This window comes from Chionomys nivalis, chromosome 3 (assembly GCF_950005125.1).
Source record: "Chionomys nivalis chromosome 3, mChiNiv1.1, whole genome shotgun sequence".
In the NCBI taxonomy this organism is placed as follows: Eukaryota; Metazoa; Chordata; class Mammalia; order Rodentia; family Cricetidae; genus Chionomys; species Chionomys nivalis.
This window is the reverse complement of record NC_080088.1, coordinates 77075451-77101339: the sequence shown is the minus strand read 5'-3', so window position 1 is coordinate 77101339 and position 25889 is coordinate 77075451. Positions and strand designations below refer to the sequence as shown.

The 25889-nt window shown below is 42.0% G+C and overlaps 1 protein-coding gene across 2 annotated transcripts in view; it reads right to left on the bottom strand.

Moving 5' to 3' along the window:
* Positions 1-8525, bottom strand: part of LOC130872205 (sperm-associated antigen 6) — a 51392-nt gene extending 42867 nt beyond the window's left edge. For both annotated transcript variants that reach the window (XM_057766070.1, XM_057766071.1), the window contains exons 1-2: positions 8427-8525; positions 8252-8347 (exon numbers count right to left, since the gene is read on the bottom strand). In XM_057766070.1, the coding sequence (XP_057622053.1) occupies positions 8252-8347; positions 8427-8451 (121 nt within the window). In that variant the 5' untranslated portion in view covers positions 8452-8525. The remainder of the gene's footprint in view (positions 1-8251; positions 8348-8426) is intronic.
* Between the last annotated feature and the right edge of the window lie 17364 nt (positions 8526-25889).

The window sequence follows — 25889 nt, the reverse complement described above, 5'->3', positions numbered from 1 at the left end:
GCCACTCCCTATAACCATGCATTCAAATACATGAGTCTATGGGTTTGTGGAATCTTCCTTCATGGTTAAGGAAAGCTGCTGAGGCCAGCTATTATTTTGAGAAAGTTTTATTGGGCTTTGTGGTTTCTCTTTTGTATATTCTAGGTGTTAACTTTTTGTTGGGTGCTGGTGAAGGCTCTTCATTCAGTTAAGTCAACTTTGTGGTGTTGTACTTTGTCACTGAGGATAGCCTCACAATGGTGACTCTCCTGTCCCTGCCTCCTAAACACTGGGATGACAGGTGTACAGCACCACACACAGCTTGAATTTTCTCGAAAAATATATAAAATGTAAATCTGCAAGGTGCTGGTAACAAACACTTTGTCCTCAAAGAACTTCAGAGAAATTGTGAAAGAGGACCTTCCAGTCCCTAAGGAGGGATTCCTTGCTCAGCCTATGTACAGGAGAGAGGGCCTTGGTCCTGCCTCAATGAGATGTGAGAGACTCTGTTGACTCCCCGTGGGAGGCCTCACCCTCTCTGAGGAGACAATGTGGTGGCGTGGGGGTGGGGGGGATGAGGGTAGTGGGAGGAGGGGACAGAGGGAGAACTGAGATTGGTATATAAATTAAAAATCATTTTGTTGAGATTGTTTTAAAAAATAGGAAACAAAGAAAGATGATCTCAATACACTGTAATGTATGTATCTAGAGGAGGATTGCTCTCTGCTTTCCTACAGCCAAGCAGGCTCTGGGGGACACAGAGAGGTTCTCAATCTGTTTACTAATTGAGCAAACACTTGTACAGTCTTCCTATCTGTTAGGAGCTTCCCTAAGAAACTAACAAACATCAACACTCTTAATCCTCACTTCAGTTCTGTCAGGTAAATACTATTATTGGCAGCATCAGTCGCTAAGGTGTGTTTCTCCCATTGTCTATCACACCTGACAGATTTAGAATATACACTCAAAGGTTCCGCCTGTGGGACTCATTTTCCATGCTCCACGATCACTCCATCAACTCAAAGCTCCACTCATTTTGCTGGCAGAACTACCCTGCTCTTCACTCCATCAACACTGTTACCTGTGAGATTTAAACTGAAAGAGTATGTCAATAACATAAAAGTTATCTCAAAGCCATAGATACAACCGTAGCTTTGTTATACAATGCTTGCCTGTGATGTACAGGGCCTTAGGGTCAATCCCCAGAACTACATTTTTAAAGTAACTTCAAATTAAGTTTGCATTATACTAGAAACAAAACAATTGGAATATGTTTACAACTGCATAAGGAAATAGTAAATGGACTTTTATATTGTTATCAAATGAGCATTTAAGTTTCGTGTGTCTAATTGTTTCTTTCCAGCTAAGACCTCTTTCCCAAACTTCAGTCCTTGTCCCCATACTGCTTACCACAGTTAATAATACCCCAAGTGAGCACATGTCCCTGATATACTTCAGCCTCCAGAAGGAATCACAACTCCCTCTGTGTTGTGTGTCTGTTGCTATTGAATGGTACTGGTGTCCAAGCAACTGGAAAACCCTGGCAGTAAACTCTCTAATGCACAAAGGGAGCCCAACAATTCCTCTAACTACAAGCCCGAGTGGCTGTGTATTTACTCAAGAGAAACACAAATATCATGAGTAGTCCTGCTTTCCTCTCCAGCCTCCCCCTCACTCACGAGTGACACCTAAACATCGACCATTTCTGTTCAGTATCAGCTTTGCATTTGTGCTTATGCCTTTACACAAAATACTCTCTCTGCCTAAATGCGGTTGCATGTGGCTAATTTCTAGCAAATGCAGGGGAGCTAACACTTAAACTTAGATGTGTCTTTTAAACAGTACCTCCTCATTCCCAAATTGACTTAAGTTCCCTTCAGATACACAGCAACTTTAAACACACAGCAATACATAACAGTAGTGTATACAGAATTCCATTATGAAACAAGCCCCTTGGACAAAGACATTCCTTTCAGCGTCATGTGAGTGTCATGAGGGCTCAGTACCCATCGATCTTGTGGATGTAATAAATCTTCACTGAATGACAAATGAAGAGACTTGTGAAAGTCAGTGTACAATTTTCTCTCCTTACAGTTAAATTGTGGTTCCAAAGAAAATATATAACACCGTATTCATAAATAAATTTTAGTTGCAAGATGCCAGGTATCAGAAACTACTATTATCATAGATTTAGGAAATCCATATTGGTCATTCAAACTGTTCCTTCTTCGGTTGGAGCGATGGCTCACTGATCAAGAACACCGGTTGTTCTTCCAAAGGACCTCCCAGCCCTACACGGCAGATCCCAAGTATCTACAACTTCAGTTCTAGGTGACCTAGTGCCCTCTTGTGGCCTCTGTGGGCACCAGGCATGTACGTGGTGCACAGAAACACCCATTAAAATAAAGTGTTTCCTCACCTAAAATCACTCCACAAAGTTTTAATTTGAAGATCTTCTAGGGAGACCAAAACTCTGGGCATGTGTTGCCTCTTTCTACTAATGTGTTTTCCCTTCTGTAATACATACCTACTGCATTCGTCTGTCAGCAGAAGACAGACTATCTAGGAAGGAGACCACCAGTGAATAAGAGGGACAGCCTGAAAGGATGACCTCTGCAAGAGCTTCATGAGAGGTATTCACAAAGGAAATATGTGTAAGACGGTTAATTAAAACTCTGTCTGAGGTTTCGGATGCAGCTCAATGTTAGCATAGCCAAGGCTTAAATTCGATATCCAGCATCACACACATAAAATCCACTTCCAGTTAGAATCAATCCATTATTTTGTACATATTTCACCTACTCTAAAAGATTTGAGACAGTTTATATGTATACATCAGAGAAAGTTTAGTTTTAAAGACAAGTATATATGGTATAAGACATCCTTAACACAGCAGAGGCCTCAGGTTCAGTTCTCAGCACACATAAAAAGACATGGAACTATATAACAACAAATACTCATGTGGTGAAGATGGGCACTGATAACTGTATCAGAAATACAGATGGGATTCCACAGAAATTAAGTTCTGCACATGAGTTTCCTGGGAGCAAAAAAAAATGAACATAGATGCTATAAAATAAAATAAAGAATAAATTTTTTGACTAGAATTTTATGCCCAGCTACAAGCATTAAACAAAACATTTAAAGCTTGCAGAATAAAGAAGCATGTCTTCCTATTAGATATTTGTGACATGATAACCACTGCCTTCACTGATCGATTTAAAGAAGTTATGGAAAAAGACAGTTTTTAAAAAATGATTTCATCTTTTAAAATTGTATGTTGAAAGTCCAGTGTGGTGATACACATGCATCATCAGATGTTAAAAGTGTGACTTCTACTGCAGTACAATAGAGGCAGCAGAAGGATAAATAACAGGGCATGCTTGAAAGATGTGGGGAATCACTGTTGTATATTTATCTAAATTTATATACAATACATATGACTGTGTATAACATAAGGAAGTTATCCCACCCCCAGGAACTATGAACTAAGTAATAAATTAAGGTACAGGTATGAGAAACTTCTTTTTGATTTGTTGTTTAGGCTAAATCCTCAACACACATAAACAATATAGGTCACTGTCATTTTCCTTAGTTGCTCCCAGAAGTTGAAAGTAAATAAATACCCATTGCCAAGGACAGCATGCACTTTTGACTTAGAACTCAAAAGATTTGAACTGGAACTGACCTAAAAGCCTCCTCCCTGGGCAATACTTGAAGACACTATATAAGCTGCTGAGGAAGGAAAACATTTGATGGTTGTCATGACTCAGCTGTAACACCTATGACCACAACAATGACCAGCACAGCAAGATCCTTCTGAAGTATCAGTGGCAGCATTCATATCTTGGCAGCAACCAACAGGTATCTAATTGAATTCAAAACCCACTTAACAGAGGGCAAATTGTGCCTAGTACTGTAAACACTGACAACTACCTAGGGCTAGTGAGGTCATGGTCAGTACAGTCCCTAAGGACATTCTAAATTCTTATCCTTAGGACTACAGACAAGTGTAAATCACATCCCTCATAAAAGACGTTTCTTTTTGTGGTTACATTACAGACAGCCATGAGTGCCAGAATGTAGAGAACAACTGGCCACGGGGTGCCCAGCCCCAGTCAACGCATCTACCGCACACTCCTACACCTACAGCCTAGGAAACATCTGGAAGAAATGGTGGGGAGACTGCCAGAGCCAGAGGATGAAGACGTCTGCTGTGAGACTGTGTCTTTAGCTGTGACAGAAAAGCTACAGCCATGAAAGCTCAACAACATGACTGCCTAAACAATTCCAGCAATGGCTGACATCCCAACATAAGTTGGGGGAAATATACTAGGGTTCCTCCCATCCTCGATGAAAAGCTACAAGCCATTAGCACCTGCTGAGACAGGAAGAATTGGTCTTCCCCAGGGATGAGTGCCAATACCAAGCCATCAGCCCTAGAAACATACACGTGCAGCCAGCCCTGAAGGAACCAACAGGTTGTATTCATACATTTATTTCATTCGCATGTACATGTAACGATGATGGTTAAAGAAGAGGAGGCCATGAATTTAGGAGGCAGAGGAGACAGAAATGGGAGGAGATGATGTAGTAAGAATGTAAAGTTCACATCTGCACAAACAGGGAATAAAAAAATTCCCCTACATAAAACATCTGCAAAACAAAATAACAGATTTTTTTATATTTTGTATTAATATTTATTGTTATTTTTGACAAACAATTCCTCAGTATACAGGAGTTATGAATCTAGGCCCGAAGTTCTCCAACTGTCACCTGCATGAGAACTGTCCAGAGTGAGTCCCCAGCATCTGTCCATCAAGTCAGCACATCTGCACATCTGGAGAAGGACCCAAGAATCTGTGCTCCTGATGAGGTTCAAGTAACAACCATGCTGGCCTGGGAGAAGTTTATTTTCTAACCAGTTACTGTTACAGGATTGCCAAGCCTTAGCTACAGAGTCAGAGACCTCCAGCATTCAGTTACATCCTGCGGATGAAGATCAAGATTGTCCCAAGAACCTCGACGCCCCAATTCAGTAGAAAGTAGTCCAATGAAAACATCTCCCATTCTCTCGTCCCCCAGTTGTTTATTAACAAACAAAAAAGGAGGGAATGTGGGGTAAAAGGGTCAAATGGAGCAGGAAGCGAACCAATCACTGAGCACCCAGAGCCAGTGGAAGAAACACACCTTGGATCTGAGACCTGAGCCAGGGAAAGAAACATCTTTATCCCTGAACCCAGGACCCAAAGAAACATGCCCTGACTCTTAAAACCAGTGCCAAAGAAACACACTTTGTCCCTAGAATTTGACCAGTGAAAGAAATATGTCCTGGTCTCAGTAAAAGAAATATGCCCTGGTCCCAGTGAAAAAAACACAGTTTGGCCATGAAATCGGAGCCATCTCTGCTCCTGACCAACTAAACTAATCCCTGAGAAGGAAAAACTAACCAATCCCTAGCCTTTCTGGGAAAGCTTCACCCCTAAGAAGCCCTATATAAACGTCTCTGCCGGTTCAGTTCAAAGTTCCCTTTTACCCCCACCCTGGCAGAGGCAGCCACTCTCCTGGACTCTTCCTTCCTAAATAAATCTCTTTCTTGGGTGATGGTCTTCATTCGCCAGTACAGAATAGAAGAACCTGGCTGGGGCGTCCCTTAGGGGACTGAACTGAAAAACTTGGCTGAGATGCTTCCTTGTGGAGACAGAGCAAGGCTGAGCAGAACAGAACAGAACAGAAGAACCTTGCTGGAATGCTCCCTAAGGGGTGGGGGTGGGGTGCTGAGCAAGGCTGAGCAGAACAGAACAGAACCTTGCTGGAATGCTCCCTAAGGGGTTGAGGGTTGGGGGGCTGAGCAAGGCTGAACAGAAAAAAATAACAAGTTTTCTCTAGAGCCGGAAAATATTGCTACATATGTGCAAGGGGCTTCCCCTTTAGCAGAATGTTAGCAAAAGAAGTAACATCTTGGGCCAGAGAAGAACCAGATAGCTCTGCTAGGACATTATCCTAAGAGAACAGACGAACCGGATTGCTATATCCTGCGGGGAGACCATCCCCCACCACACCCCAGCTCTAGGTTGCCTGGCTTCCTTATAAATCAGGGCACCTTTCCTCCAGAGCTGAGCTGTCCTGTTGCGGCTCTACCCTACAGAGCTGTACTATTCTGGCTCTAAGTATAACCTGGGTCCCCCATAAGTCAGGATGTCTTTCCAGCTCCACAGTTGGAACCCACTCCCCTACAATCCTCAGGAAGAACAGCACAAGCTCTTAATGGCTGAACCATCTCTCAAGCCCCAAAACAATGTTTTTCATGACAATCTGTCATAAGTTAGTACTAATTTAGTGGTTAGGGACAGAAGGAGGTAGGTGTGCTTCTGAAAGAACAGTGAAGAGTCCCGCATACTGACCTAATGTAAAGGACAATGGAGAGTCCTGCATACTGACCTAATGCAAAGGACAACACAAGAGTCCCGCATACTGACCTAATGCAATGTACCTTGAGAATAATGATGGTGTGAGTACATGAGACAAAATTACTTAGAATGAAGAACACGAAGATAATGTGACTGGGGAAATGTGGACTAAATTAATGAATTTCTGTCAATTTCAGCATAATTGTAATAATAAAATGTTGGCATACGTCACTAGTGGAAGTTAAATAGAAGGTAATAAGCCTAAACTTATCTCAAATTTTTCAAAATTAAAGATCTAAATGTTTTCCTCACCACTTCTACCAATGAAAATAACCGAGAATAAATACCAAAATCCCATAGACAAAAGAAAGCACCAAAAAGGTACGGGGGTATATAAAACATCTGCAAAACAAAATAACACATTTTTTTAAGTTTATTTTCTAACCAGTTACTGTTTCAGGATTACCAAATCCTAGCTACAGAGTCAGAGACCTCCAGCATTCAGTTACATCCTGCAGATGAAGATCAAGATTGGTTTTAAAGATATCCTATAAGAAGGCTGGAGAGATGGCTGCTCTATCAGATGACCTGAGTTCAATTCCCAGCAACCAAATGGCAGCTCACAACTCCAGTTCACATACAGACAATCATGCAGATAAAACACCAATGCACATGGAATAAAAATAAATCATTGAAAAAAGATATCCTCATAAACAGAAGGTTTTTATGACAAAACAGTGACAGCAATCTCAGGGCTCAGCTAGTGGCTCATGTTTGATCTGGGCAAGGGACACCCCTCCCTCTCTCTCCCCTTCTACCCCCCCCCCCCGCCTCTTCCTCTTCTCACACCCCTTTTTGTCTCCCGCTCTCCATTCTCCAGTTCCCCCTCTTCCTCTCTTTGTCCCCTCTCTTTCTCTCTCCTTCCCTCTCCTCTTTCTGTCTCCCTCTACCCACCTCCCTCTTTTCCTACCTACTTTTCCTATTCTTTCTCAAGCTAAGGAGTGGAACCAGAGCTTCATAAGGATTTTACAAAACCATGTCTTTACCTACTTCCAATCTAGGAGCATAACTTTCCTTTTAGCCTAACCAAGATCAAAAGTACTAAGAAATCCGTCTGTTATTTCTCTATTGTAAGGAAGTCTAAGATGATCAAAGGTGGCGAGAGGGAGCAAGCAAGGAGATGATTTCGTGAGTAAAGAACTTTCTGAGCCAGCTTACAGACCCTGCTAGGGCTCCCCAGCACCCACAGAAAGGCAGGGCATGGTGGTAGGTGCTTGTGGTCCCCAAGCTGTGAGGCTGCCAACAGCCAGTATTGCAAACCTGTACGGCAGGGTCCAGATTCCTGCGTGAGGAAGACATGCCTATATCAACCACAGGAGTGCCTGGCAGGAGTGCACGGGGCTCGTGGGTAAAATGGGTCTGATTAGGGTAGATTAACATCTATGCAAAATGACTTTCAGAGAGTTCATACTGCTTTGAAATACCTGACACCCTGCCTGATTTCAGTGAGAATGGAAATAAAGATATCAAGTTGCCCTTTCACCCTCTTGGCTTCACCCACTAAGACCCCTACTGGGACTGAAATTGTACAGGAGGAACTTGGAGCTGTCTCCTCTAGTCCCCCACTCCCCAGCCTCACCCGCGGGCCCACACCCCCCCCCACACACACACACACACAAAGCTTAGCAGGCAAGGGACCCACAAGTTCAGCAGCTCAAGGTCATTAAGGACGAATTAGGAGTGAGGTGGCAGGTCGGCAGGCGTATTAGAGACAGCGCAAGTTAAGCAAGTCCAAAGTGGCAGTAATAGCCAAGCAGGGCATGGACTGAGGCAGGCGGGTAATGCATGGGTTGCAGGCTCACCTGCGTTCTGCAGCGTCTCGATGTTTTGGGGTCTGGTCGCCAGCTCCGCCACCATCTGCACGAATTGCGTCCGGGCTTTCTGGTACTGCTCGAACACTGAGGAGAGAGACCCGGTGGAGTCGTCCCGTGACCCGCGGCTCCAACGCTCCCGAGTGCCCGCCCGCCCTGATCATACCTTGCAGCACCTGCCGCTGGCTCATGGTGAAGCTGGTCCTCCAGGCGCAGCAGGTCCGCAGGTAACAAGACCTCCACCACCTCCCGGACTGCACCAGGATCGGTTCCTCTGCGTCTCCGTCTCCAGGGCAACCGACCCAAACCGGATGCAACCGCCAGTCGAGGTCGTGACGTCATAGCCAGGGTGTTGGAGGCTGACACTTTATGAGTACTACTTAGCACCCGTCTATGGGCGTGGGTTTTTTTCCAGACCGGTGACTGTCAAGAGAACATGGTCCTTTTACACACTGACCCAGAGTAGCTGGTGTCGCGCCTATAGGTGCGAGCGCTGGAGTGTCGGAAGAAAACTGTAACCAGACTGTCAAGAATAACCAAACACGTAAATCACGTATAATATGATCGATACCATATTGTCAGAGCATCCTTAACTCAGTGTTTCCTTTTTACTGTATACCTGGTACACATGACAGTTTTTATTTCCGGATCTCTGAAGGCTCACAACAACCAAATATTTAATTACACTTCAGATAGCAAGTAAGCAGTCCGTCTGAGAGATTCATTGGGGAAAACAGAAGAGCAAATAATGTAATTAATGTCTAACGGTCCATGGTGGGGAAAATATATCTTGAACTTAAAGAAACCCAGTTTCTTCTTATTATTACTTATTAAAAATTATTCTTTGAAACTTTTATATATGTATAAATGTAATGATTTATAAATCATATACAGTAGTGCCTCACACAATGTCTCAAACTGGCCCTGTAGGAATAAGATCAATTACAAATATATTTCAAGTTAAAGGTCCTTTTAAACAAAAGAGATGTTTGCATTCTCACGCAGTAGAACACTTTGTGGGTCTGCCTGCTTGCTTGTTTAGTTTGAGACAGGGTCTCACTACATAGTCCTGGCTGTTCTGGTATTTACTGTATAGGCCAGGCTGGCCTTGAACTCACAAAAATCTGCCTCCCAAGTCCCACCATGTCCAGCTAAGCAGGACAACTCTTTTTGTTAATTAAAATTTTCCACCTCCTCCCCTTTCCCTCCCTCTCCCCCCACTCCACACCCCTTCCCTCTACAGTCCTAAGAGCAGCCAGGGTTCCCTGCCCTGTGGAAAGTCCAAGGTCCTCCCCCCTCCATCCAGGTCTAGAAAGGTGAGCATCCAAACAGACTAGGCTCCCACAAAGCCAGTCCATGCAGTAGAATCAAAACTCAGTGCCATTGTCCTTGGCTTCTCAGTCAGCCCTCATTGTCCGCCACACTCAGAGAGTCCAGTTTGATCACATGCTCCATCAGTCCCAGTCCAGCTGGCCTTGGCGAGTTCCCATTAAATCAGCCCCACCGTCTCAGTGGGTGGACACACCACTTGTGGTCCTGACTTCCTTGCTCATGTTCTCCCTCCTTCTGGTCCTCATTTGGACCTTGGGAGCTCAGTCCAGTGCTCCAATGTGGGAGCAGGACAACTCTTAACTGAGAAAATCTCCAGTTTCTTTTGACAGAGTGTATGCACTACACTTAGTCTGTCTACTGCTGGTTTCTAGCTTCTCTTTGAAAACTGTATACCAAATATTTCAGCAATGTATCTAAATATCTCTCCATCTGAAACACCAGTTTCACCAGATGTCAATGTGGGCAGATAGCAACCTGCAGGGTTGTGGCAAGACAGGAAACCCCCAGCCATCCTAATGTCTAATAGAGGGAGCATATGTGTTTATCTGGTCCTTGGAGTCTTCTCCAATCAATTCCAAATCTCACCCAATCTGAGCTTTCTTGATGAAGTGCTAGCATTTAACGCTGCTCCAAAAATAGTTGGGAACTAGTGTACGCTCTGAAGGGCAAGGCTTTACAAAGGGAGTGTGATAGCACTAAGGGGAAAGGCTTTCCCAATAGGAAGTGTTACAGCTCTGCTGGGGGAGAGGAGGCTTCCCCACTGCAAGTGTTACAGCTCTGAAGGGAAAGGTATCCTGGCAGTCGGGAGCCAGGCCACAAAGCCACACAGCACAACAAACGTCACACAAGAAACTTATTGGGAGGGAAGACCCCAGGAGGGTGGCTGCCTCTGCTCAGGTGACAAACGACAGAGAATGAGCAGAAGACAGGGTTAGGTAGCATTTCTTGGGGGAGGAGTGGAGCTTTCCAAGAGGGGACTAGTGAGATTTCAAATCCTATGCTTGGGTAAACCCAGGGATTGGTGGGATTTCCTCAGGGCTTCGTGGGTTTTCAAGTCTTTTGGGTGTAGCTGTTATAGTAGTTAGAGTGTTCTGTGGGTAGAGCCTGGCAGTTGGAGGTCCTCAGGGGAAGAAGGTCTGGCCACTTGTGAGTCTCAATGGATTTACATTCACTCCTTTTTTGTTGGCTACTGATAAATAATCTTGGACTGGTAAGAGGGTCAATGATCCCCTGTTGAATGGTAGTGTCGAAGTTCTTGGGGAGAACTTGACTATCACCATCAGGATATAATCCAGCCTCTGATTCCATAGCTAGGGGCCAGTAATCCTGTAATGGCAACTGATTAAAAGTCTAGTTAGAAATCTTTTGAATCTTTTGTTGAAGAAATCTAGACCAGGAGTTTATAAGGCAGTGTAAGCATTGCAGCTCGGATGGAAAGGCATCCTAGAAGTTGAGAGTCAAGAAATACTGCAAAATTGCTGTAAGCAGAGCAGCTTACAGCTCTGCTCCTCTAGGGGAAAGTGTTACAATTCTGCTCCACTCTCCTCTGCTCCTGCTCTGGCAAAAGTTGTTATGGCTTTACTCCAACAAAAATGTCATACAGGACAACAAACCTCACTCAAGAGATTTATTGGGAAAGAAGAATCCAGAGGGTGACTGCCTTGGGTGAGTATCAGCAGCAAATGGAACAGAGTAGAATACTTTATATAAGATTGGGGGAGCAGAGCTTTAAAGGGTGGTGTTGGATTGGTGAATTTTGGTGGTCTGATTTTTGGGATAAGCTCAGGGATTTGTAGCATTTTGAGCTCAGGAAACTCAGGAATTGGTGGGATTCTGTTCTCAGGAATTGGTGAGATTTCAATCCCTGTTCTCAAATCAAGGTCAGGGTGTTTTTCCTTGGCCCTTTTTACCCTAGCATTAATAGGAAGAAGAGAAGGTAGAGGGCAGGGGTGGCTAAAGAGGCAGACTCTAGAATTTAGAACCAAATTAGATTGGTGGCATGTTGACTGAGGTTTCCGCCCTGCCGGGTTCCCACAGTCATTAAGTCCCAAAGAAATCACAAAGAGGTCTACATTAATTATAAACTGATTGGCCTATTAGCTCAGGCTTCTTATTAACTCTTATAACTCATATTATCTTATAATACTTGTCTATGTTAGCCACTTGGCTTCGTACCTTTTTCAGCAAGGCAGTCACATCTTGCTTCCTCTGTCGCTGGGTCACGACTGGAGACTGACTCTTTCCTGTTCCCAGGATTCTCCTGTTCTCTTTGCCCGTCCTCTACATCCTGCCTGGTTGCCCCGCCTATACTTCCTGCCTGGCTACTGACCTATCAGCGTTTATTTAAAATATAAGTGACAGGATACAAGACCATTGTCCTGAATACTTCCAGAACAGCCTCAAGACTGCTGGCTGAGATGATCAAGCCTCAGAGAATATTCCAGTCATGACTTGACCATGATCCTCAATTTTCTTTAGGTTCCCATAAGATTATCAGTGCCCCCAATCAGCAGGAAGTAACCTGGAAAACTACACCCACATGCCCAAAAATTAGATTATGGATGTTTGCCTTTATTTAGAATGTTGGTTGCAAGTTGTTATGGATCATGGTCAGTAGAAAAGCTAAACAAAGGAGATTCAATTCAGAATTCCTGTTTAAAAAAAAATAAGGAGGAAATGCTGTGGGACAATGGTCTGTACCCTGTCACTTGTATTTTAAATAAACGCTGATTGCCCAGTAACCAGGCAGGAAGTAGAGGCAGGGCAACCAGGCAGGAAGTAGAGGCAGGGCTATGAGAATTCTGGGAAGAGGGAAGTTTCAGTCTGTAGTCATCACCCAGACACAGTGGAAGCCAGACACAGAGCAAGCGAGATGTGACTGCATCAACAAAAAAGGTACCAAGTCATGTGGCTAACACAGACAAGAATTATGGGCTAATATAAGTGATAAGAGTTAATAAGAAGCCTGAGCTAGTAGGCCAACCAGTTTATGATTAATGTAGACCTCTGTGTATTTATTTGGGACTAAACGGCTGTGGGACCTGGTGGGACAGAAACTTCAGTCAACAGTGTCAGAAGCCAGCAGAAACAAAAATGAACCTTTCACACCTTAAGAGAGTCAAATCAGCAACTTGAGTCAGTTTGAAATGTAGAGACATGAGTATGGCTGAAAGGTAAATGTGGCATCTTCTACCAATGCTACCTGAGGAGACAGAACACAGGAAGAGAGTTTGTTTGGAGAAGGTGAGACAGATAGTGAGGATAGAAGACAGTGATAGGTGGCCCGAAAATTAACTTATTTGATTCGTGTGTAAGAAGTTTGGCTGCGTGCCAGGCAGTGGTGGTACATGCCTTTAATACCATCACTCGGGAGGCAGAGGCAGGCAGATCTCTGTGAGTTCAAGGCCAGCCTCGTCTACAGAGCTAGTTCCAGGACAGGCTCCAAAGCTACAGAGAAACCCTCTCTCGAAAAAAAGAAGTTCGTCTGCAGCCAGAGGTCCATTCTGGTATATGAATGTATGGAGGTATAGTTTTAATACCTTATTAACAAGCATTATTTGTAAGTTTTTTCTTTCATTAACTGAATCTAGTGACCAGAAATCCCAGAGATAAATTCTGAGCTCTGGCTATCAAAGCAGCCATAGCAAGCAGTGGTAGCTTGTGGCTGGCAGCAACAGAGAAAACAAAAACAAAACCGATAACACAGAACACAGAAAGCTCACACACTCAAAGAAGACCAGTCAGGAATAAATCATGTGGTGGTTATCATTATCCATACATTCACCTGAGCCTTGACCAACTTCTGTCTTGGCTCCCATGTTTACAGCAAAACTTATGGATATACCAGAAAACATAGACCTATCTTCACACCGAAAACAGACAGACAAAACTTTCCAAACGTCCAGAATCAGATGGGCGGTTTATGTCTTGTTTTGCCCTGGATGGGAGTGAACGGGTTTTATAATTGGATAAGAGGGTGATGGTGTTTGTCTACGGCAGGGGGTATCCCATACCCATGGTTATACCCGGGAAGTTGGTAAGGAAAAAGGTATGTCAGACTATGTGGTTCAGAGGAGGAGTAAGGGGATGACGAGAATCTGGGGTTGAGCAGATAGAGGGAACAAAAGAAGCAGAGGCTCCTACTTTAGCAGAGGTCCCTATTTTAAGGGCAGCCTTGCAGAGACCAGCCAGAAAGCAAGTTATAAACTTGTCTCTAGCTAATGCACCCCAGGATAATGTAATTCCATTCAAGAGCCCTGTGGGGGAACTACCTTGGCCCCGACTGGGTGGGTAGCATTAGTTTTGTGGATTTCATCTGCATGCACCTTAGCCTGGTCCCAGTATCACCTGCTCTTCTGGGGAGAAGATTGCCGATGAGACTCGTGCAAACATCATGGAAGATGTGGTTGTAAGATTGGATGAGAGACTGGAATTCTTTAGCAAGGGCAGAATTAGCAATATAGGACTCCAATCTCTTTTCTGTTTGAAAATATTTATGTAATAATAAAGGAATGTGTACCCTAACCAAGTCGTTCACTCCAGAAACTTCCCACAAAGGGAGAACTAAGGCCAGTTTAGGTCGGGTAGGGGGAGGTAACGGAGTCCCGTGGGTAGAACTCCATGAGATTTTTCCCTTCTGTGATAATGTCACTGCTATTGTCTTTATTTGGGGTCCTGTTTAGGCAGCCATATTTTGGAAGCATTATGGGTAGCTTCCCTATTCATTTCTATAGTCGCAATCTCACAGAAGATTACCTGACCCTCTGCCTCTTGCAGTGTTCCCAGGCCTCCTCCACTATGCTTCCTGCCTTTGGTGCAGGAGTTGTATTGTGTAGTTGCTATTGAGTCTGGCCTCCTTGTGACAAGCTGCTCTCTATATTTTTAATTGGTGGTAGTTTTCTATAATACTCTCTATCTAGACTGCAAAGAAAATCATCTAGGATGAGGGGAGAGAGCTGCACTTATCTATGAATACAAGAATAATTATTTAAAATACAGTGAAGAATTATGCTAGTTAAGTAAGATGACAGTAGAAGGTTCTCCTGTGATGTCAGTCACCTCACAGGCCTAGAAAATTAGGTAGATTTCTAGTACCAGGCAAGATTTCCCTCCTTTTGGGCAGGCTTTGAGTCCAATTGGGCAGCTGTTAGCTATTGCCAAGATACGAATGTCACAATTGCACATCTAGGGATAACTTGTGCATGCTGTTCATTGTTGTGAACCATAGATGTCAGACTGTTGGTTGCTTCCCTCTGCTGGCAGTTTGTATAGTGCAACATGCCAGTTCACAGGAAAGAGGGTTTCAGATCAGATGAAGCTAGAACCATCCCAGTCCCGTGTCTGAAGTACATGGTGTCTTCAACAATATGGACTTATGTTCAATCTCTGGAAGGCAATTAAGGCAGCAGCAATAGACTATACTGTTGGGGGAGTTCAAAAGGAGTTTCTCATACCTTTATCAGGTGTGATGGTTTGAGTTGACCCATATGTGAAGGTTTGGTTACTATGGAATGAACTATTCGGAATGATTACAAGGATGAGGATACATGGCCTTGTAGAAATAGGTTCCTTGCTGGAGGAAGTATGTCACCAGGGGTGGACTTCAAGGTTTTCAAAAGTCCATGCTGTTCCCCTCCCCCCACTCCCTTGGCCTTTGGAACAGGATGTAACTCTCGGCTACTGCTGCCCACCATGCACCCCACCATAATGATAATAAACTAAACCTCTGAAACTGTTAGTGAGCCCCCAATTAAATGGTTCCTTATAAAGGAGTTGCCTTGGTCATCGTGTCTCTTCACAGCACTAGAACAGCAACTAAAACACCAGGTTTTGTATTTGATAGTCTATGGATCTTGGGAAGAGCATTGTCAGTCCAAGTGACACAACTTGATTTAAACTACATATTCATAGAACCTTCATCTGGCGATGGATGGAGATAGAGACAGAGACCCACATTGGAGCACCGGAATGAGCTCCCAAGGTCCCAATGAGGAACAGAAGGAGGGAGAACATGAGCAAGGAAGTCAGGACTGTGAAGGGTGCACCCACCCACTGAGACAGAGGGACTGATCTATTGGGAGCTCACCAAGGCCAGCTGGAGTGGAACTGAAAAAGCATGGGATATAACCGGACTCTCTGAACACGGTGGACAATGAGGGCTGATGAGAAGCCAAGGACAATGGCACTGGGTTTTGATCCTACTGCATGTACTGGTTTTGTGGGAGCCTAGCCAGTTTGGATGCTCACCTTCCTAGACCTAGATGGAGGGGGGAGGACCTTGGACTTTCCACAGTGCAGGGAACCCTGACTGATCTTCCAACTGGAAAGGGAGGGGGAAAGGAGTGGGGGGAGGGAGAGAAAAGAGGGAGGAGGGGAAGGGAAATGGGAGGCTGGGAGGAGGCGGAAATTTTTTTTCAATAAAAAATAAAAAAATATTTTAAAAAATTACATATTCATGTAAATACATAGTTTTAAGTATTATATGTAAATTTAGGTAAATATAAAATAGTAATTCCCTATGTCTTTTTCAAGCATCCTTCATGTTATTTAACCTTCCTTTCCTGTACTGATCTCTCTTCTCTCCCTTTTCTCCCTTCTTCCCCTTCCCGTGCCCATTTTTCCCATTTCCCCCTTCATCTACCTGCATTCTGCTATTTGCTTTAGAATTCTCCATAGTCATGGTCCCTTTTTACTGCAGGTTATAAACTCACATCTGAAGATATGAATCTAGGAACCACAGATGAGAAAGAGGATGGAACAATGTCTTTCTGGACCTGGCCTATCTTACTCAATATAATATTTTCTAGTTCCATCCATTTGCCTTCAATTTTCTTGATTTTGTTTTTCTTAGCAGCTGAGTTGTATTCCATTGTGTGTAGGTACCACATCTCATTATCCATTCATCAATTTAAGGACGTTTAGGTGATTTCCATTTTGTAACATGAGGTTGGGCACCAGTCTGTAACACGAAGGGGCCTGCTTGTTGGGGTTTCTGTCCCTCCTGGTACCCCACAGCCGGCAAGCCCCAAAGAAAATCACACAGAGATCTCTTTAAGTTATAAAGCTGATTGGCCCATTAGATCAGGCTACTTATTAGCTCTTGTAGCTTATATTAACCCATTATTCTGATCTATGTTATCCATGTGGCTCAGTACCTTTTTCAGCTGGAAGGTCACATCCTGCTTCCTCAGTGATCTGCACAGGACTGAGAGGAATCAACTTCCTCCTTCCCAGAATTCTCCTGTTCTCATTGTATCATTTCTACTTCCTGTCTGGTTTTCCCACCTATACTTCCTGCCTGGCCAATCAGCGTTTATTTAAAACGTGATTGACAGATTATAGACAATTCTCCCAGACCACTTCCCCCTCTTTAAAAAAAAAAAAAAAAAAGGAAAATATCCATAGTCCATTTTTGGGGAATGTGGGCATAGTATTCCAGGCTACTTCCAGCTGGTTGGGGGCACTGATAATCTTATGGGGACCTAAAGAAAATTTAGAGTTATGATCAAGTCCTGACTAAAGTATCCTGTGAGTCTCAATCATCTCAGGCAGCAGTCTTGAACCTCTTCTGGATGAAGAACTCAGACATCTGGGCCATCTATTCCTGCGGGAGACTTCTCAGATGTTCTTCCTTGATCAAACTGGATTTTTCTTATCTCAGAATGAATCCACAGCCTCTCATTTTCTGTGGAAACAAAAGCAAATCCTCTTCTCCAAAGTAATATACTTTTGACTTCAATTTTGAAGCCAAGGTACTTTCAAAATACCTATCTTGGATTAATTTAACAGCATTTATAAGCAAATATCTTTTAGCAGCTGTTGCTCCTTCCTCAGCATTTAAACAATTTAAAGAAAGCATAATAACATACAGTATAAAGATTCTCTGTGTATTTTCCATCTTTACGTGGCTTTATTTTAACCTCTATTTCTTTTATTTTTACTTTTAACTTTTGGCTTTTTGATACAGGTTCTCTGTGTATCTTTGTCCTGGAACTCCCTCTGTAAACCAGGCTATCCTTGAACTCATAGAGATCTGTCTGTCTCTGCCTCCCAGGCAAATCCTACTGGAGTGTGCCACCACAACCGACTACTCTCTTTCTTTCTTTTTTTTTTTTACTCTGAGAACTTTAACCTTTAGCCTGTATATATTTTTAACACACTGTAAACCAATTAGAGGTTTTCTTCCTCTTTGAATCTCTCTTTACTGTATATCTCTCTTTTTCTGACCACATGAGCCTTTAATTCACCAAGCAATCATGGCTGAGGTACTGGCCTGAGCCATGTTTATTGCCACAACTCTAAGAAATTTCAAGGTCCTTGCCAGCAAACATGCTGCAACAATGTGTCCATAAACAACACTCAAAAGCTCCTATGGTATTTCAAGGCCCTTGCCAGGAAGCAAGCTGCAACAATGTGTCCATAGCTCCATAGTTGGAACTGCCTGCTTGAAAGAGTCAGAGTTTCCCCTGTAGGAAGGCCCAGAAAGCCTGCATTTTAAAACAGCTCAGCTTTTTTCCTGCTATGGCTGAAAACCGAAATGCTTTACTCTAGTCTTTTCCAAGCATTTTCAGACTTTCTGTGGATGCAGTTATCCATGTGGGTGCCATTTGTAACATGAGGTTGGGCACCATTCTGTAACACAAAGGGGTCTGCTTGTTGGGGTTTCTGTCCCTCCCAGTACCCCACAGCCGGCAAGCCCCAAAGAAAATCACACAGAGGACTCCATAAGTTATAAAACTGATTGGCCCACTAGCTCAGGCTTCCTGTCAACTCTTGTGTGAAAATCGTGGCAATAAAATGCCTAAGCAGATACCCACAAAATATGATGTCAGGTACTTTGGGTATATACCAAGGAGTGACATAGTTTGATCAAATGGTAGATTAATGTTTAGCTTTTTAAGAATTCTCCATGTGGATTTTCATAGTGGCTAAATTAGTTCCATTTAATTCCATCAAAGTGAATTAGGATTCCCCATTTCATCTGTCTAAGCCAGCATTTGTTGCTGTAGGCAAACTTGCAGGGCATTTTCTTATTTAGCAATTGATGAGACAGAGCCCAGACCCTTGTGGATGGAGTTATCCCTAGGCAGATGGTCATGGGTTCTATACGAAAGCAGGCTGTGCAGGTAGGTAAGAGACCTGTATGCAGGCTGAGTTCAACTCCACCCCACCACCTGCTGGATGCTGTCCCACCCCACACACCTGAACATCCTCCCCATGGCCAGCCCTCACCCACAACTCCAGCAGACTACATAGGCACAGGTATAAACCACATCAGTTGGAAAATCATGTGAGCAACTGGCCTCTCAATTGAGCTGCCCCAAAATCCATAACCTAACTAAACTCCAGGGCATATCCTGTGCTCCTCTCCTCCCATCCCAGCATCAGCAAGCTGGAACCAGCCCCCACCTCTGGTGGAATTCTACTGCTCTGTCTCCAGACTGTGTTCAATTCCCCACCCCGCCCTGGCAACTACTGGACACTGTCCCACCAAGAACCACTCTGCCACACAGGCCCACACATCTGAGCATCCTCCCTATGGCCAACCCTTCCCCACAAACCCAGAAGACTACATAGGCACAGGCACAAACCTTACCAGTTGAAAAAATAGCAGACTACATACGCACAGCAAACCACAACAGTTGAAAGAACAGGCACAGACACAAACCACACCAATTGGGAGGAAGGATGAATAAACACAGGTATAAGAATACATGCAACAACCAAAACAGCAATGTGGCACCACCAGAATGCAGTGATCCTACAAAAGCAAAGCCTGAAGATTTTAACGCAGCTGGGACAAAAGAAAATGAACTTAAAATTTACTTTATCAAGGTGATAGAGGCTCTGAAAGACAAAATTAAAAATTCCCTTAAAGAAGTCAAGGAAAATGCAAACAAAAAATGGGGGGATCAATAAATCCCTTAAAGAAAGCCATGAAAAGATAATGAAACAGGTGAAGAAAATGGTTCAAGACTTGAAAACTGAAATAGAAACAATTGAGAATACACAATCCAAAGGGATTCTGGAAATTCTTGGAAAGCAAACAGAAACTACAGATACAAGCATCAGTAACAGAATGCAAGAGAAAATCTTATATGCTGAAGATAATGATAGAGGATATAGATTCATCAGTCAAAGAAAATGTTAAATCCAATCAATTCCTAACACAAAACATTCAGAAAATCTGAGACACCATGAAAAGACCAAACCTAAGAATAATAATAGAAGGAGAAGAATCCCAGCTCAAAGGCACAGAAAACATATTCAACAAAATCATAGAAGAAAACTTTCCCAACCTAAAGAAGGACATGCCTATAAAGGTGTAAACTTACAGAGCACCAAATTGAGTGGCTCAAGAAAAAGTCCCTTCACCACAAAATAATGAAAACACTAAACATATAGAATAAAGAAAGAATTTTAAGTACTACAAAGGAAAAAGACCTCCAAAACCACAGAGAAACCCTGTCTCGAAAAACCAAAAAAAAAAAAAAAATACAAAGGAAAAGATCAACTAATATACAAAGGCAGACCTATCAGAATTACACCAAACTTTTCATTGGAGACTCTGAAAGCCAGAAGGTCCTAGACAGACATTTTACAGACACTAAGAGACCATGGATGCCAGCCCAGACTACTATACCCAGAAAAACTTTCAATCAACATAGATGGAGAAAGCAAGATATTTCATGACAAAATCGGATTTAAACAATACCCATCCACAAATCTAGCCCTACAGAAAGTACTAGAACAAAATCCCCAACACAAGGAAGTTAGCTGCACCCATGAAAACGCAGGCAATAGATAATCTCACAACAGCAAAACCCAAAGAACACACACACTACCATCACCACTACCAAAATTAAAAAAAAAATAATAGGAATTAATAATCACTGATCAATAACATCTCTTAATATCAATGAACTCAATTCACAAATGAAAAGACATAAACTAATAGAATGGATTGAAAACAAAATCAATCCTTCAGTTGCATACAAGAAACACACCTGAACTTCAAAATCAGACATGACCTCAGAGTAAAGGGTTGAGAAAAGATTTTTCCAATCAAATAGTCCTAAGAAGCAAGCCAGTATAGCTCTCCTAATATCTAACAAAATAGCCTTGAAACTAAAATTAATCACAAAAGATGGAGAAGGACATTTCATATTTATCTCAGGAAAAATAAATCAAGAAGCAGTCTCAATTCTGAACATCTATGCTCCAAATACAAGGATACCCACATTTGTAAAAGAAACCTTACTAAAGCTTAACTCACACATCAAACTCCACACACTAATAGTGGGAGACTTCAACACCCACTCTCACCAATGAACAGTTCTGCCAGACAGAAAGTTAACAAAGAGATAAGGGAACTAAGAGTTGTTATGACTCAAATGGACTTATCAGACATCTATAGAACATTCCACTCAAACACAAAAAAAAAAATGTACCTTTTTCTCAGCATGTCATGGAATCTTCTCTAAAACTGACCACATACTCAGTCACAAAGTAAATCTCAATAGATACAAAAAATTGGGATAATCCTCTATATCTTATCAGACCACCATGGCTTAAAGTTGGACTACAACAGCACAAATTGCAGAAGGCCTACAAATTCATGGAAACTGAATAAATCACCACTGGCCCAAGAAAGACATAAAGAAAGAAATTAAAGACTTCCTATAATTCAATGAAAATGAATGCACAATGCATCCAAATCCATGGGACACTATGAAAACAGTGCTAGAGGAAAGCTCATAGCACTAAGTACCTACATAAAGAATTTGGAGAAATCTCACACTAGTGACCCAGGAGGAGTATACAACAGGACATAATCAAATTGAGGGCCAAAGTCAATAAAATAGAAGTAACAAGAACAATACAAAGAATCAATGAAACAAAGAGTTGGTTCTCTGAGAAAATCAAGAAAATAGACAAACCCTTATTCAAACTAACTAAAAGACAGGGATAAAATATCTAAATTAAAAAAATCAGAAATGAAAAGGGGGCTATAACAAGAGATGCAGAATGTCTTAGGGTTTCTGTTGCTGTAAAGAGACACCATGACTAAGGCAACTTTATAGAGAAAAGCATTTAATTGTGGCTGGCTTAAAGTTCAGAAGTTTAGTCCATTATCATGATGACAGCAAACATGACAGCATGTAGGCATATGTGGTGCTGAAGAGGTAGCTGAGAGTTCTACATCTGTATCCACAGGCAGCAGAAAGAAAGTGAGACACTGGTCCTGGCTTGAGCATCTAAGACCTCAAAGACCATCCTCACTGGCATACTTGCTCCAACAAAACTACACATGCTCCAAGAAGGCCACACATCTTAATAGTGCCACTTCCTATGGGTCCCATGGGGGCCATTTTCATTCAAACCATGACACCAAGGAAATACAAGGAATTATTAGGTCATACTTTAAAAACTTGTACTCCACAAAATTGGTAAATCTAAAAGAAATGGACAATTTTCTCATTAGATATCACTTACCAAAGTTAAATCAATATCAGATAAACAACTTAAATAGACCTATAACCCCTAGGGAAATAGAATTGGTCCTTAATATCTCCAAACCAAAAAAAAGCCCAGAGACAGATAGTTTTAGCATAGTATTCTACCAGACTTCAAAAGAGGAGTTAATACCAATACTCATCAAATTAGTCCACACAATAGAAAAAAAGGAGCATTGCCAAATTGACTTTATGAGGGTATAGTTACCCTGATACCCAAACCACACAAAGATTCAACCAAAAAAGAATTACAAACCAATCTCCCTCATGAACATAGATGCAAAAATACTCAATAAAATACCCACAAACTGAATATTTCAATCACATCAAAAAGATCACCCACCATGATTAGGTGGGCTTTATCCCAGAGATGCAGAGATGGTTCAACATATGGAAATCAGTCAATGTAATTCACCATATAAACAAACTAAAAGAAAAAACCTACATGATCATCTCATTAGATTCAAAAAGCCTTTAATAAAAATCAAACATCCTTTTATGATTTAAAAAATGTCTTGGAGTGATACAAAGGATATATCTGAACATAAAGGTAGTATACACCAATCCTACTGCCAACATCATCCTAAACGGGCAAAACTGGAAAAGCATTTCCATTAAAATCTGGAATAAGACAAGTCTATCTACTCTCTCCATATCCATTCAATACAGTACTTAAAGTTGTAACTAGTGCAATAAAACAACTAAAGGAGATCAAGGGGCTACAAATTGGAGAAGAAGTCATAATTTGCAGATGATATGATGGTATACATAAGCAACCTCAAAAATTCTACCAGAAAACTCCTTCAGTAATGTGGTGGGATACAAGATTAACTCAAATAATCAGTATCCCACCTATATACAAATGACAAACAGACTGAGAAAGAAATCAGGGAAACAACACCCTTCACAGCAGCCTCAAATAATATAAAATATCTTGGTGTAGATCTAACCAAGCAGGTGAAAAACCTGTATAATAACAACTTTAAGTATTTGAAGAAAGAAATAGAAGAAGATAGAAAGATCTCCCATGCTCATGGATTGGTAGATTAACATTTTCTGTTACACAGAGAAACCCTGTCTCAAAAAAAAATGACCATCTTACCAAAAACAATACACAGATTCAGTGCAATCCCCATCAAAATTCCAACACCATTCTTTACAGACCTTGAAAGGACAACTTTCAATTTCATATGGGCAAACAGAAAACCCAAGATAGATAAAATAATCCTGATCGATAGAAGACTTTCTGGAGGTATCACCATCCCTCATTTCAAGCTCTAATAGAGCTATAGCAATAAAAAACACATGGTATAGACATTAAAACAGACACTTTGATCAGTGGAATCAAATCAAAGACCCAGATATAAATTCTCACACCTATAAATAAAGAAGTCAAACATGCACAATGAAAAATGAAAAGAAAGCTTCTTCAACAAATGGTGCTGGTCTAACTGGATTCTGCATGTAGAAAATTGCAAATAGATCCATATTTATCACCCTGCTCAAAACTCAAGTCCAGCCCAGGTGATGGTGCATGCCTTTAATCACAGCAGTTGGGCAAGAGGCAGATCTCTGTGAGTTTGAGGTCAACCTGGTCTACAAAGAGAGCTTCAGAACAGCCAGGGCTGTTACACAGAGAAAACCTGTCTCAAAAAAAAAAAAAGCCCTCAAGTCCAAGTGGATCAAGGACATCGACATAAAACCAGACACACTGAACCTGATAGAAGAGAAAGTGGGGAACACCTTGGAAGCATTGGCACAGGAGAAAACAACTTTCTGAGCAGAATACCAATTGTGCAGGTACTGAGGTCAGCCATTAATAAATGGGACCTCATAAGCCTGAAAAGTTTCTGTAAGGCAAAAGACACAGGCACTATACCAAAATGGCAGCCTTCAGAATAGGAAAAGATTTTTACCAACTCCACATGTAATAGAGGGCTAATATTCAAAATATATAAATAACTCAAGAAACTAGACATCAACAAACCAAATAATCCAATTAAAAAGTGGGGTGCAGATCTAAAAAGAGAACTTTCAATTGCAAATGGCCAAGAGACATTTAAAGAAATGCTCAACATCCTTAGCCATCAGGGAAATGTAACTCAAAATTACTTTAAGATTCCATCTTACACCTGTCAGAATGACTAAGATCCAAAACACAAATGACAGCTTATGCTGGTAAGGATATGGATCAAGAACACTCCTCCATTGCTGGTGAGATTGCAAATTTTTACAGCCACTATGGAAATTAATAGGATGGTTCCTCTGAAAATTGGAAATCAATCTACCTCAAGACCCCAAAAGAAGTTCCATCCTACCACAAGGACACTTGCTCAACTATATTCAAAGTGATTTTATTCATAACAGCCAAAATCTGGAAACAACTAGGTGTCTCTCAGCTGAAATGGATAAGGAAAATGTAGTACATATACACAATGGAGTGTTACTAAGATGTTTTTCTTAATTACTTCATGAACTTTGCAGATAAATGGATGGAACTAGAAAAACTAATCCTGAGTGAGGTAGCCCAGACCCAGAGACAAACATACTATGTATTCTCTTATTAGTGCTTATATGGTATAAGTAAAGAACAATCAAACCACAATCCACACACCCAGAGAGCTCAGTAACAAGGAGGACAGGGAATGCATATCTCTCCCTGAGAAGGAAAATAGAATAGATTTTGCAGTGAACTGGGAGCAGATGTGTAGTAATAAGAGCAGCGGGCTGCGTCCTGCCACCCGGCTAGCTTTACACCCGAAATAATTACACAGAAACTGTATTCTTTTAAACACTGCCTGGCCCATTAGTTATAACCTCTTATTGGCTAGCTCTTACATATTGATCTAACCCATTTCTAATATTCTGTGTAGCACCACGAGCTGGCTTACCAGGAAAGATCTTAACCTGCGTCTGTCTGGAGTGGGAGAGTCATGGCGACTCACTGACTCCGCTTCTTTCTCCCAGCATTCTGTTCAGTCTACTCCACCTACCTAATTTTCTGTCCTATTAAAGGCCAAGCAGTTTCTTTATTAATTAACCAATGAAAGCAACAGATAGAAAGATGACCCTCCTCCATCATTTCCCCTTTTTCTGTTTAAACAAAAAAGGAAGGCTTTCATTTTAACATAGTAAAATTACATAAAACAGTTATCAAGCAAGAATTACAGTTACAATATTTATATCTATTTTATACTTTATCATGACTAAGGAAAACTATAACTATAACTAACCATTCTTCAACTCCATCAAAGACTCCAGAAGGATATAATATTACCTAAGCAAACAAGAAATAAGAAAACTCTAGAAATGACAGAGACATCTCGCTGCCTGTACAGTCACCCAAAGTTCCTCTGTACCGTTGGGGCATCCATCTTCGGCCTACAGGCCCATAGTATCCAGCAGACATTTCCATGAAGCAGGAAATTCCAAAGACAGTTCAGTCACTTTCTGCTGTGTCCTGCAGAATGTCTCGTAGACTCTTTCATAGGTCAGGAACCCCAAAAGACCATCTCACCTTTAGGCAAGTTCAGCAGTCCTCTCTCTGCGGGTTCTCTGTGTCCAGTTTATGCAACAGTCCAGGCAAGAGCAGTTTCTTGCCCAAATGGCTATCAAACTCCATAAGGAGCCTCTTGAATGCCCATCTTCCTCTTGAAGTAGATTGGTGCTGCCAGGAGCAGACGTGTCTCATTGTCATGAAAAGCCCTAAGTTATAAAAATATTTTAAATGCCATGTTCTGTAGTCTTTGAAAGATATGAAGAATGCCTATCTAATTGAAATA